This window comes from Leucopleurus acutus (assembly GCF_964270905.1).
Source record: "Leucopleurus acutus genome assembly, chromosome: 1".
Classification (NCBI taxonomy): Eukaryota; Metazoa; Chordata; class Mammalia; order Artiodactyla; family Delphinidae; genus Leucopleurus; species Leucopleurus acutus.
The window spans coordinates 186,019,618-186,034,136 of record NC_139142.1 but is presented as its reverse complement, the minus strand read 5'-3'; the positions used below and the strand labels follow the sequence as shown (position 1 = coordinate 186,034,136).

At 39.7% G+C, this 14,519-nt stretch overlaps 1 protein-coding gene across 15 annotated transcripts in view; it reads right to left on the bottom strand.

Annotated features, from left to right (window-relative positions):
* Window positions 1-14,519, bottom strand: part of PARD3 (par-3 family cell polarity regulator) — a 634,176-nt gene that overhangs the window by 376,095 nt on the left and 243,562 nt on the right. For all 15 annotated transcript variants that reach the window (XM_082847455.1, XM_082847464.1, XM_082847462.1 and 12 more), the window contains exon 3: window positions 12,071-12,251. In XM_082847455.1, the coding sequence (XP_082703581.1) occupies window positions 12,071-12,251 (181 nt within the window). The remainder of the gene's footprint in view (window positions 1-12,070; window positions 12,252-14,519) is intronic.

The following is a 14,519-nucleotide window of genomic DNA, read 5'->3' as shown; positions in this document are numbered from 1 at the left end:
GGAGAAGCCACAACAGTGAGAGGCCCGTGTACCGCAAAAAAAAACAAAACAAAAAACTGAACAGAACACAAGTGACCTTGCAAAGGAAAAAATTATAAAGACAAGTGAAAATATGCAATGTAATGATACTGAATAATACTCTTTTTCCCAAATCAGGGTTAAATTTTTTAAAAAGGAAAGCTGTGTAAAGTTGCATATTCATCACGATGGTTTCGTTAATATTTTCTGTGCAACAGATGAGGAGATTCATCTGAATGAATGCATCTCCTCTGAACAGGCTGTGCTGACTTTATATCAATACAACATTTATTCAGAAGAGGCTCAGTTTCACCAAAAAGATTTGCTAAGTCAAGCCTCCTAAAGTGCTGTTTCTCACAAATTAAAGGTCTAAGATGCAACATGAAATTTAACAACATGATTAGTGGGTCTAGATGTGACCCTGAACCCATTTACTCAGATGTGCCTTGACTTTTAAAAGGTTAAGTGACAAGTACTACTGTAGTTTGATTTCTTCCATTTTTCAGAAGGATGAAGCATATTTGATGATAATCAAGGTACAGATATAAAGCAGTTGCATTTTCCCACCAAACACCTAGTAAATCTTTTCAAGGAGCAACAGAGTGATAGACAATAAGTAATGGTAGAGAAATGTGAAAAATATTCTTATATTATTTTGATGTCTTAACATTTATTGTGAGAAAATGCTCAAAAATATAATAGTTACCAATAAGATTAGCAGATGAGCTGACAGAAAAAACACAACATTTTCAAATATGAGTAGCATAAAAACTTGAAGCTTAGAACCCATAGGAACTGAAAGCAAATTATAAAAAGCAATCAGATGCAGGTAGAGAGTCTTCACTATTCATTAGCTTCATCTGATTAATAACTTCCTTAAAAATCCATCTGGGTGTGCGGCATGTGTGTGATGTGTACTTATTTCAAGGACAGAGTTTATGAAAGTAAATGAAGAAAAAAATCTAGAAAACGTAACATTTCGTTTATTTAGAAACGTAATATATTCATCATACAGAAAAAAACTGCCCCATTAGTTTTATGAGCAATACCTTCACGTCATGTAATAATCTTTAGTATTGCTATGGAAATTTTAAGTTAAAAAGCTCATATCAAAAAACTCAGTTTTCAGTCAGTAAAAAGAGACAATACTTAGGAAATATACGAAAATAAAGGCAAGGAATCACGCACGCACACACACCTTTTCCAGACATGTTTAGTACACCACTATCATGACAGTCCTGACTCTTGCATAAGAAAGTAGCTTGCATGCATCAGCATTTGTGTTACCCATGACGGTGAAGCATCATTCACTGTAAATAAGTAAACAGGAATCAAGGTCTACAACAGCCAAGTTCCAGAGAATAAAACTGTGTCAGCAGTAGTTACTCAATTTATTTATAGTTCAAAACTGTTTTTTTTTTTTCCCCTCTAAGTATATACTCTGTCTTTAAAGTTGGTAAGGGATAACAACCACAACTACGAAACCATTGATAGCTATACCAAACTTCTCCTCTGACACAATTAAGTCTTATATTAGGACCTTAACAAAAATGCAGCGATTCAGTATGTCTTGATAATAAAGGAAGTGAATGAAGATGGATGACGTAATCATCGAGCAGAGAGCAGTCATTTTAGATGTGGTTTCAGGAGACATTTTTTCTAATTAAGGGTCTCAATTTTCTTCACTAATAAGAGTATTGCATTGGCCCCGAATCAAGCATATCCAATTGAGGATACAGATGTAGAAGGTTGTTTGCGAGGTTGCCTTTTAAATTTACAATCTTGCAGAATGTACGAAAATCGAAATATATATAAAATTGTGTTCAGTGGAAAATATTATAAAACATTTCTTCAGTGTCAAAGAAAATTCCTATTAAAGGAATGTTAGCACCCTGGTATATAAAATTTAAAGATCAAGTACACATTTGAACTTGGATCTGTTGCAATTTTATGTTCACAGATATGAAGTCTTTTATCACATTCCATTATTCAGAAACTGAACTGCCAGAGAGGTACATGAAGCAGCTACAAAATAAAGCAGCATATAAGGAAACCCAGAAAGAGGAAAGAGTGCTGTCTTAGAAAACTTTTAATTCTTTAAAAGATTGGTAAACGCCCAACAATGCACTTCTTTACAGGCAAAAGAAGGAAACAAGGTGAATACCAAAAAAAAGGTCTTCAGATGAATGTGTTCATGAAGGCTCATTAGAACTAGTCTTCACTTTAACGCCATTCAAAACAGAATTACTAGAAACTTCTAAAAGAGCTCAAGAATGCGAACTGATGGAGGTTCAAGAATGAAAATTACATCTAATACAAGGCTCCATCAATTTATGTAATCACCTAAAAGTCATTGTGCAGATACTTTATGGGAAGGCCTAGAACATAACTAAACTAAACTAAAGCTTAAAAATACAATAAGTCATGAGGAAGGTAAGGAGGAGAGCTTGAGCAAGAAGAGAGAGTACACAGGAGATAAGGAAACCGCCCGCTGTTCTCAGTATCCACAAATTGCACATAATTTTTCTAATCAAAATCTCTCCCTTAGAGTATAAAAGTCAATACTCTGAAAATTCTTTTTAATATGCAAGAGAATTAAATATCAAACAAATTGTTACATGAAAGTCAAGCAAACAGAATTATATAATAATGGCTAGAGTGATGTTTTTATAAATATTGCTCTATCTGGCTCACCTAAATTAGAAATGGTCTCCGAGAAATACTTCTAATGAGATGGCTTGTCCCAATGTTCATTACTTTCCTTTCCAATGTACTTACATCAAAATGATCATCACATAAATGTTGTTGGGTCAGACACTGATTGCCGTATCCAGAGTCACCTGATGAGGAAAGATAATGCCCCAAACACAGAGCAATGGAAGTGGTATTTTTTTCACACTACCTCACATTATTAATATTATATATTAACTGTATATTGTGTAGGCAGAATAATGGCCCCCAAAGATTCGTTCACATCCTAATCCCAAGAACCTGCCATGTTACCTGACATGCAAAAGGGCCTGCACATGTGGAGTGAAGGCAAAGACTGAGGTGAGGAGATTATCCTCGATTTTCCAGGGGGCTCAACGTAATCACATGAGTCCTTAAAAATGGGAGAGAAGGGCAGAAGGAAAGGGAGGGAGGCGTGACTGCAGAAGGATGGTCAAAGGGATGCAAGGTTGCCGATGATGAAGATGGAGAAAGGGCCACAAGCAAGGAACACAGGTGGCCTCCAGAAGCTGGAAACGGCAAAGAAATGGATTCTCCCTTCTTTGGGATTCTCCCTTGGAGCCTCCAAAAGGAACACAGCCCTGCCAACCCTTGAACTTTAGCTCATTGAGATCCACATGAGACGCTGACTTACTGTATTGTTTTAAGGCACTAAGTTTGTGGTAACTTGCTGTAGCAGGAATGGAAAACTGGTAACATATACACACACAGAAAATTATGAACACCCTGCTCTTCAAAATTTATGTATTAACTCTGATCAAACTAATTTCCCAATTTTGAAGAAAAGAGGCGCCATGTCTTCGATGAGGGAGAGAAAGGAGGAAGGCAGACTGGGAAGCTTTCTGGATGAAGCACCAAGGGCAAAGCCCAGACAGACCGCTGCCCACCTGGCTCTGCCACGCCCCTCAGAGTGGACACATGAGCCCCAAGCCCCGCCCATGGATCACAGGCCCATTCTCAGGATTCAGTGCAGTTCTGCTCTATGATTTGTGACTCATCTTTTCTTCTTTCTTTTTTTTCTTTATTTGGCTGCACCGCGTGGCATGCGGGATCTTAGTTCCCAGACCAGGGATCGAACCTGTGGCCCCTGCAGTGGAGGAGCAGAGTGTTAACCACTGGACCCCCAGGGAAGCCCCTGTGACTCATCATCGACCTTGCTTCTGCCTCCCATTCCCAAATCCCCTTACTCTGATTACATAAGAACGGTTATTATCCAGCATCAGTAGATACCCCCATCCTACTTATGCAAACTGATCACCAGCTGGTTTTTGTTGTTCTAAGTCATAAATCTTTAGGCTGCAACATCTCTGCCAAGCAAGAGAATATTCTTTTCCAATGCATTAACACAAATTCTATATTTAAAATAAACACTTCTCAAGCTGATCTAAATAACAAATTAACCAGTGGATCAGCCATGGCACAAACTGACATTTTAATAAAATGTGATGATGGGCTGAGTGAAGTAGTAATCTGAAATGCCCTTTGGCTCCTGTTCTTTCCATATTATGATTGGTCCTAGACGGTTCCGGTTGTAATTTTCTATCTTTAAACATGGGAATTATCTCTACAAAATGATTTATTTTCCTGAAGGTACACGCTGCTCCTATACTGCTTCCATATATAACCTCACGAAATATCAGCCATAGATATGTGTATATGTACCTACAAAGACTTATTACTAGGGTACCACTATAAAGACAAGAAAACGATGCTCGTATAATACGGTCAAAACACAACTGCAGCCCAGGCAACGAGCTGCTGTAATTGCTGTATTTACTCTCAATTCTGTAAGAAAGAGTTGAAAAAAATAACACATAGTGGTTGCTTAATCCCCGGAACAGATAGAAAAGGGAGGGTAATGTAGGAAAATGTAGGGATAGAAAACTTTCTACAACTTTTAGAGAGAATACAAATGGAAAGGCATTCCACCAAGGAACAGGCAGTGTGACAGTACCTGAGAATAAGCCAGGTCCATGGTCTGGACCATGTTTCAAACCAAGAGAGAGAAACAGGAGGTGAGGTAACGGAAGCACAGTCCCCTTTTTTGCAGTTATAAAAATTCTAGATTTATTTAAGTTCTGTCAAATGCCAACTGGAGGGAAATATGTAAAGGAAGCATCAAATCTAAGCCACAGAAAGTGCTGGATAGAGATCTCTTTGTGAGAAGGCGCTGTCCTCTCTCACGTGTGTCCCGGACCACACGATTTCATGCCGCTATGCGCACATGCTGCAGTGCCCAGGCTCTTTACTAAGCAGAAAAACAATTTGCTGAAATGTAGGCAATGAATTGATAAATAATAATTAATAAATTGTTAATTTATAAATCAATATAAATGAAATTTGTAAATACAAAATAGTATAATGAATCGATACACTGATTTAGATGTAAGGTGGTTTTTCTTCAAAACATGGCTATCACAGGGACCACTAGGGGTCCATTTCAGGGAAAAGGCAGAAGGGGTGAAAACCTCAGGGGCACATTTACCAAGCACTCTGTGTCCCTGCAGGGCTGCCTCTCGGTCCCTTCCCATTTGAGATTCACACAATGAATCTGAGAGATGAAGCCAGTCTCTAGCTGGAGACAGGAACAAACAGAACGAGGAACGCAAAGCCACTTCTGACATTAAAAGCGATGAAAGAATAAATAAGCAAACACAGTTTCAAGAAGATCTATACAAGAGATCTGTATCAAGAGCAGCAAGAAGAAAAAAGAAGATGTTATCTGCCAGGATTTCATGATGACAAAATAATCCACATATGGGTCTCTCTGTGACATGTGCTAATAGAAAAAAGAACCTAGATACCTGGTTAGAATGTAGAATGAAAATGAAAAAGAAAGCTTGTTTACAATCTAATCGTGTCTGCTCAAACATTTTCATACAATTATTTTCTCTATGTAATGCACTTCTTATTGCCATTTGAAAACGGGCTTTCTTGCTTCAATTTAAATTGTACTTTCTTAATATATTCATAGCTATATCACTTTTACAAATTTTCAAGTGTCAGTAACCGTTTCTGCACCTGATAAACAGAAAAAAAATCAGACACATAAGATGTATCCCCATACAAAGGCAAGACTGCAAGGCAGGGCCCCAGGGTCAAGTAAAATATACTAGCCAAGGACAAAAAGAAGTGAGAAATACAGAAGTGATTGGACAGTGGAGACATCTTAGTGGGGTGGGGAAGGAACCTGTAAAACTACTCGTCCCTAGATTTCAGCAGGTGTGACAGATACAGAGACTTGTGCACAAGGGGTCCAGTTCCATAAGGTTTGGGGTGTGGAGATCTCACACAGGTGGTGCCGTGAACACTACAGGAAGCCTTTTCAATGACCAAGGACCGCCTGCTAACTACAGGCCAAAGTCCATCTGATTACATGGGGCAGAGTTTCTAAAATATATTCCTCCTCCCAGTGGCCCAAAAGTCACCACTATTAAGTGTAAAATACTGTATACATCTGTGTGGAGATTTTTTTAAATTAAGTACTTCACAAAGATGTAATTGAACAATGTAGGAAGCAAATGATTATTCTGCAGAAAGATAACTCGGAAATACTGGTGTCAGACAGGAAGTGCAAAGATGTTCTGACTTCAAGTCTGGTGTCTGGAAATGCCACAATGGTACCCTGACATACAGTGAGTGTCCATACGTTTTCGGCAATAACTCCTGTTGATGGTTATGCCATAAGCACAGACTGTGTTAGTTCTCTCCACTGAGCCTCAGTTTCCTGATGGTAAGTTGGGGAGATGGACCTGGAGGTTTCCTAAGGGACTGCTCCATCCTACAAAGATGTGGAAACCTGTCCCCAGCGTCCCTTATGCAATACAGTATACTTATAGCCTCTGTGGGGAGAATCCATGCACATGTCTAGATTTTCGTGTGCTCTGTGGAAGGAAAGGATTCCTGGGTAAAGGAAGCAGATATAAATGACACAGTATGATGAAAAGACTACACTGCTACCTTGTGGAGTGTTAAGTTCCAATGTAAAGACCACATAGGAAATGTTTCAGCCCAACGAAGCAACTGATCACTTACATTTTATTAGCATTTTAAAACCTAACATTTCTTGTGTTCTGGTGTGGGGAAAATATATCTTGTTGTGTCCCCCCCCCCCATTTTTCTTAATGGATGACCACATGAAAAGGCAAGTTTAAAAATAATTTTGCGGGCTTCCCTGGTGGCGCAGTGGTTGAGAGTCCACCTGCTGATACAGGGGGCACAGGTTCATGCCCAGGTCTGGGAAGATCCCACATGCCGCGGAGCGGCTGGGCCCATGAGCCATGGCCGCTGAGCCTGTGCATCCGGAGCCTGTGCTCCGCAACGGGAGAGGCCACAACAGTGAGAGGCCCGCGTACCGCAAAAAAAAAAAAAAAAAATTAAAAAAAATTTTGCAACCAAAATCACCATATGTTGATTGCTGGTTACTTCACTGGAAAATTGAAGGATGAAACACACATCTTTGCGATACCAGCCATCAACAAAAAAGAAGGCTTTCTTTATGGTATTGAAATGCCATCTCTGGAACAAGCATCTTGGTCCGCAGACAGCGTGCCTGCTGCCGAACTGCTGTCGCCTGACAGCCCGTCTTATCTGCCAAATTGCTCATTAGGCCTGGCAATTGTCACCTGCGCCTCCAGTTCATACTCCAGCAGGGAATAAACATCAGTCTGCTCGCACCATCCTCGGCAGCAAGCTTCCAACACCCCCCTCAGTAGCCCGGCCCCCCCACCTGCAACCCTCCAAACACACTCACCTTGTATACACACCATTATTTTTAAAATGTCAATTCGGCTTCCAGCTCTTAGAAGCTAGCTTAGCTTAAATAAAGCAAAAAATACAAAAGACAGAGAACATGCAACATAAGCCCCGTATTACAATGTGAAGTGGGCTGACCAATAATTCACTTAATTATTCATGCCAAAAAAGAACACATAAACAGTCTGAATGTAGTGAAGAACGCTCATTTCATGGAGTATTTCTGAGTGCACAGGTGACAAGAGAGCAGAGCAGATCAGAGGAGTCCTCTTCCAATGGGATCTGACCCATCCAACCCTGACTGTAAGTCTGAAAGGAGAGTACTCCAATTTATAAATAAACAATAGAGGTACTGTGGCAACCAGAACAAAGAGGTAGCTGAGAGTACTCCAGGCTCTCTGTCTTTGCTGCTTCCACTGATCGCTGCCAATGAGCGCTCTGACATTCAGAGGCGAATCGATACACAAAAAAGATACAAAAGAGATACTTTGTGGGCAAAAAGCACCAAAGATATGAAACAGAATGTCTGAAACCCCGTAAAACAACTTCTGATGGAATACTGTTTTTCATTTTGCAGAAGTAAAATATTCACCACCAACCCTGCAATTAGCTAGAAAATTACAGTAATTACAGCAATTTTGTATCCCATCTCCAATCCAATTAATAGATATATGACCTTGTCAACATGTAATAATCAGATTGCATCTACAACAAAACTGGATGGGTTTTATATGCTGAATAGAACTTGCACAGTAAGAAGGTAATTATTTGAAATACTGAGAATGCCATTTGTATGCCATGCTCCACTTCACAAGTTAAAAGGAAATACAATAGGAATATTATTTCTATTTTCAGTATATGTTTAAATAAAATCTGGAAAATAGTATTCTAATACCAGGTAATGTTAAGAGAATAGGTCTCTAAACCAAAGATCTTGGATCTCGTAGCAAGAAAAAACCAATCCGTATATTCTTGAGTAAGAAAAAAAATTTAGAGCTTGAGAAAGAGTCGGTGGGGTCGGGGGCACCTAACTTTGACACAAGCCTTGTACAGCAGTTCTTTTTTTTCTTTCTTTCTTTTTTTTTTTGTGGTACGCGGGCCTCTCACTGTTGTGGCCTCTCCCGTTGCGGAGCACAGGCTCCAGACGCGCAGGCTCAGCGGCCATGGCTCACGGGCCCAGCCGCTCCGCGGCATGTGGGATCTTCCCGGACCGGGGCACGAACTCGTGTCCCCTGCATCGGCAGGCGGACTCTCAACCACTGCGCCACCAGGGAAGCCCTGTACAGCAGTTCTTGATGTCTCTGTAAGTTTTCAAAGTTAGGGAGCTAGTAAAATCTTACCAATTAGTTAAAGAGCACCATTTTGCCAGACGTGGATAAAAATTAACTATAAAATTAACACAGTTCAGAAAGGTTAAAAAGACAATCTAATCGGATACTTTGTTTCTCAAAATTTCTACAGCAATTCTATTTCTAGGACTTCTTCCTGCCAAGGAATCTCGAATCTTCAGTCTGGCTCTTCCAAAGGAAATATTAAATCAGTATTCTGGGATGAAAAGAAATCCTGCCATCATTCTAAAGCCAGGCTATCCCCAGAATGTTTGATCTCTATAAAAAGCCTTTGAGAATTAAAAAATAAAAAGATCACAAGTGGGGGAAAAAAAATGCTAGACTTGGTCTCAATGATCTGCTCCAGAAATTGTGCTCCCGGGCACAGTAGGTCTCTCTAAAACTGGATTTGTGAACAATAAAAATACAGTTAAACATCTATCACAGAACCGTGAGGTTTAGAGAGCATGGTTCGGGCTTCCCTGGTGGTGCAATGGTTGGAAGTCCACCTGCCGATGTAGGGGACATGGGTTCGTGCCCCGGTCCGGGAAGATCCCACATGCCGCAGAGCGGCTGGGCCCGTGAGCCATGGCCGCTGAGCCTGCACGTCCAGAGCCTGTGCTCCGCAACGGGAGAGGCCACAGCAGTGAGAGGCTCACGTACCACAAAAAAAAAAAAGAAAAGAGGAAGAACATAAACTCCTTGACGGCAAGGACTAGGCCATATTAACTCAACTCTGAACTCGGATCACCTCGCACGAGGCCTGGCCAGCACAGACCTACTGTTATTTTATTTCCGAATGCATGGTAATTAATACTGTAGAAAATGACTCATAGGTATTGGGTAACTTTCACATAGTCACCAAACCTTGTATTTAGTAAATGTTTAACACGCATTTACCCAGTGCCTGCCAAGGCCATAAAATCTAAGTAACGTTAGCAAATAAAATTCAGAGCTTCTTGCTCTGAATATTTGCATATCTTCCCACTGATGACTGCAAGACAACACATATGCTTCAAGTGTAACTTCCTTTTCTCAATTAAAACAAGGTAAAAGCGATGTCTGGAGTTGAAAACAGCATTTAAATTTTAACACACAGAGCCAGCCAAATATGGGTGGTGGTGGTTTAAAAATCTTGTTGAGTCAGTGAAGTCAAAAGATATAAATGGGGGACTTCCCTGGCAGTCCAGTGGTTAGGGCTCCACACTTCCAATGCAGGGGGCCTGGGTTCGAGCCCTGGTCGGGGAACTAGGATCCCACGTGCCACACAGCGTGGCCAAAAAGTAAAAAATAAATTAAAAAAAAAGATATAAGTGGATGGGCAGCAAGCCATTGAAATTCTTCTTAACCTAAAGACAGGACTGGCCTTTCCTCCAACACATTTTTAAGGTGCAGCTAAATTAAAGGTGCACCTTGCTTTGTAAAACACCTGAATAAAAAAACCACAACAGTAACACAGCAAAAAGCTCTGTATTTCATTATATACATTAAGGTGTAATTACTCACATAAAGACGCTGTTTTCCAAACATCAGGCACCTATGAATCCTTGTACTCTTGTTTCATTAAAATCTTCTTTAAATCAAAACTAGGCAATCCATTTCTTAAACACAAGCTTGTGCCAAGAAGATAATCATTAAGGCATGGACTTAATGAGCTAGTATACAATAAAAGAAAAGAAAATGACCTGCACACCCCTTACATGTTACTTCATATACCATACATGGTATACACCTCACCTTTTGAAAAACACTGCCCAAAGTAAATTGTACGTAAGATTTTTTAAGTAGTGTATCCATGTAGTAATCAAGTTACTTCCACAAAATCAGTTTAAAATATATTTGTTCATGTATGTGCACAAACAACCTACATCTCCTGGATACAAGGAAAGGTCCAGCTAAAACACCTTACAGTGGCTGTTAATGTCCACACTTCCTTGGAAACATTTTCCACTGTGCCCAGCTCTCACTACGATTATCCTTGTCCAGGTGATAGAAAGCAATTTTAGAAAGTGGTTAACATTGGTCTGCAACCATACACGACCCCCTGGGCATCACATACATATCCCATCATGCAATGTGCCTTTCAATCCTCTACATCTCTATATGGCATACTTTCCCTGTGGTTTCTGATAGATCGTCAGATTTGTTAACTGTTAAATTGACGTATATATATATATATATATATATACACACATACATATATACATACATACACACACATTCACTCTCTCTCTCTCTCTCTCTCTGTGTGCATATAGAGAGAGAGAGAGAGAGATTCTCAAGGGACAGTGGAAGCAGAAATAGTTTATGAACATCTAGAAGCAAATTACCAAAATGCTACAGACTGCTACCAATGTGAAAAGTGGGGACAATGATGCATTTTATAAGAATAAACTATATATTCTAAAAATTATCTAACTATATTCTATATATTATTTTATATATTATTACCTATCTCTATGTGAAGATCTACTGAAGACCACATCACACAAGACTAAATTTTCCACTTGAAAAACTGAAATGTTTCTAGATAGATGTGCCTGAAAGATAAATGATTTTTAAGTTATAAATTTCTTGAAATAGGCCTTCTTAGTCTTAACAATTGTTCAATGATAAGATTATACAATTACAAATGCTAAACAGAATGTTTAGCAGAAGCTCTTCACTGTAAGCTTGGCAGGAATGGCTGCAGAATTCTTCCAGCTAGTGTCCTGGAACTTGGGCACTGGGGACCCTAGGATCCCTACTACACACTCACCAAGACCAATCTTTTCGTTTCTTGAGAGGGCACCTAATAGCAACTCTTCCAGATCCCTGAAGATAACAGTCCTTGAGGTCCCTTCAGCCCCTGCTCTCCAGATAAAGTTCAGGTAACTGTTATAACCAACTTGATGGTCAATCCAACACACTGTGTTTGGTTTCAGTGGAAGGATGTTGATTATTTCTATCTGTTCTAGCGTTCATACAAAACACATGGAAAGAAAAATGCAGGTAGTATAAGTTTAACTATTATCCTTATTTACCTTTGGTGAGCAATTAAAAGTCTACCAGTCCAAAGTAAAGTAAGGCCAATCTATGAAAACATAAAGAATCTTGCCTCCCTCTCTTGCAAAAGACACTTGCCCAGGTTCTAAACTTAATCAGTTTTTGATATAAACAGACAATGAATTCCATTCACAAGAGCATGGCTGGATAACACAGTCGGCATCCCCGTAACTGAAGACGAAATATGCACTCACTGGCACGGAGGACTGAAGGGGTGACCTCGATCTCACTCGTTGCTTGGTAAGGCTGGAAGGCTGAAACACTGTTGGTGCCGAGCTCACTGCCAAACATCTCCGGACTCTGGGTGCCTGTGGAGCTGGCACTGGTGCCGTCACCTCCGTGATGCGGGTCCTGCTCATCAAACACTGCTACCAGCTAGAAATGACAGGTAAATTTGCAATTATAAACAAAGGCATTTAAAATGACAACCAACAACTTACACCACCTTTGATGTAAATCTACAGAGGAAAAATATGGATATGTACACACCCAGGAATGTTATGTTTTAGGAAAAGAAACTTCAAAGAAATAGTCTTGCCCTGAGTTTTGATGCTTTATTTTTATATTTCTAAGTCATACACTTCATATGCAAAATTCTCTGGGTGAAAATAAAAATAAAACGGTTTTATATCACAGAATGCTTAAGGGGATGGAGTGGATTTAAATCTTTTTGTAAATGATATATCAAGCGGAAAAGAAAGTGCATATATACCTATATATAATGCATATACATGATATATAGTTTATCCAGCAAAAGGTATAAGGGACCCTTCATATGGGAAGAAGGGTATATTAAAAACTGTGCAATGCTCATTTGTGCATAAGAAACACAGAAAGGATACAAGAAACTAATGAGACGGGTAGGCTACAGGGAGTTAGTAGGAACCGGGTTGAAAGAAAGAGAGAATGGGAACAATAGTGGAGATAATGGGGCAGTAACACTTTTCTGAATATATTTTTCTGTAACTCTGACTCTTAGAACCATCATAATGATTCAAATACCTAAAAGAGAAATAAATAATTGAAATCGACCAGGAGGCAAGGTGGGGTCTGGGGGTCGGGAATCTAAAATGGAGCACAAACAAATAAACCCAGCTATGTTACAAATGAAAAACAGAACCACACGAAAAGGGTGGGGAAGAAAAGAACTAAGTCACTCTACGAAACTTTTTTTTTTTCACTGTTTAACGTAAGGCTAAAGGGAAAAAGAACCTTCACAGAAATATTGTATTCTAGTTAGTAAAGCTGTCCCTTACAAGCACATAGTTTAGAAATTCATACTCCTCACACACATACACACACACACACACACACACACACACACACACACACACACACACACACACACACAGCAGGAATGAATGAGAAAGAAAAAATATTTTGGCTAATGAGAGCCAAAGTTCTCACCGCCAGAAACAGAAGTTACAAGCAAGGAAATATACTGTAGTATTAGATTAGAATTAGAGGCATCAATATGAACTTGTGGTTTTATAAGGAGGTAGGCCGACGGGTATGGATGGATGTGAATACATGTGTCCTAGCTCTGTCCAGTGAGAGATCCTAGAAGCAATGACATTGCTTCAATGTCAAATTGCTGGTCCAAGAACCAACGAACACAAGTGGCCAGATCATGGTTTCTAATACTATTCTCCAATAAATGAACTAGAACTCCTTAGAAAAATAGTTAATTCCAGGGTTGGGGACAGAGAAAACACGTGATGAGCCTGGAACACCTTGTGATACTAAAGAACACATCAAAGGAAGCACATCAAAGGGAATTAGGGCCAGCCTTAAGGAGCTCCCAAGGGCCGAAACCATTTGGGACACTTGTAAACGATCAAATAATGAGAGCATTAGATTATAACCCAAGATAAACTAAACATCTGTGAGTTCATAATGATATAAGTAAATAATCGAAGAAATAAATAAACAAATGGTGGAGAATGGACAGCTCTTCCTTCCTGGAGCATCCCAATTAATAAATATGGAAAAAAATCACTAAAAGAGAAATTATCACTAGGCAACCTCCACAGTCAGAACTGTCTCAGGCAAGATCTACCAATGGACGCTAACGTTAACGGGTGAGAGTATGGTGAGATATGGGCATATCTCAGAATATCTCCCCGTAAGATGCTTTTTAATTAAAAAGAGAAAGTAGTGTCTGCGGGCAGAAACTTGGCAGACAGCCCTTCACCAAGTGCTGTCACTTCACTTCATCAACATCACGTACCCTCTGAAAGATGCACTGAGAAATAGACAACGTTACTTCCGTGGTACTCTTGCCCCAAATGCATAACTTTGCTCTAATCGTGAGGAAACATCAGACAAATCCAAACTGAGGAGCATTCTGTAACTACCACTCTTTAAAAATACCAAGGTCGGGAAAGTAAAAGGCTGATGAAATTGTGTACCTTGGAGGAGACTGAGGAGAAAGATGAACTGCACTCAGCGTGAGCCCCTTGCCTGGCTCCTGGGCTAGGCAAAAGGCCTCAAAAGGCCTCATTAGTGGGAAAGAGGCAAAATTCAGATGATTAGTTAGTAGGATGGACTCAATGTTATTCGTTTCCTAACTTTGATAACTACACTATGATTATGCTGGACGTCAACATTAGGGATAGATGAAGGGTATATGGAAGCACTCTG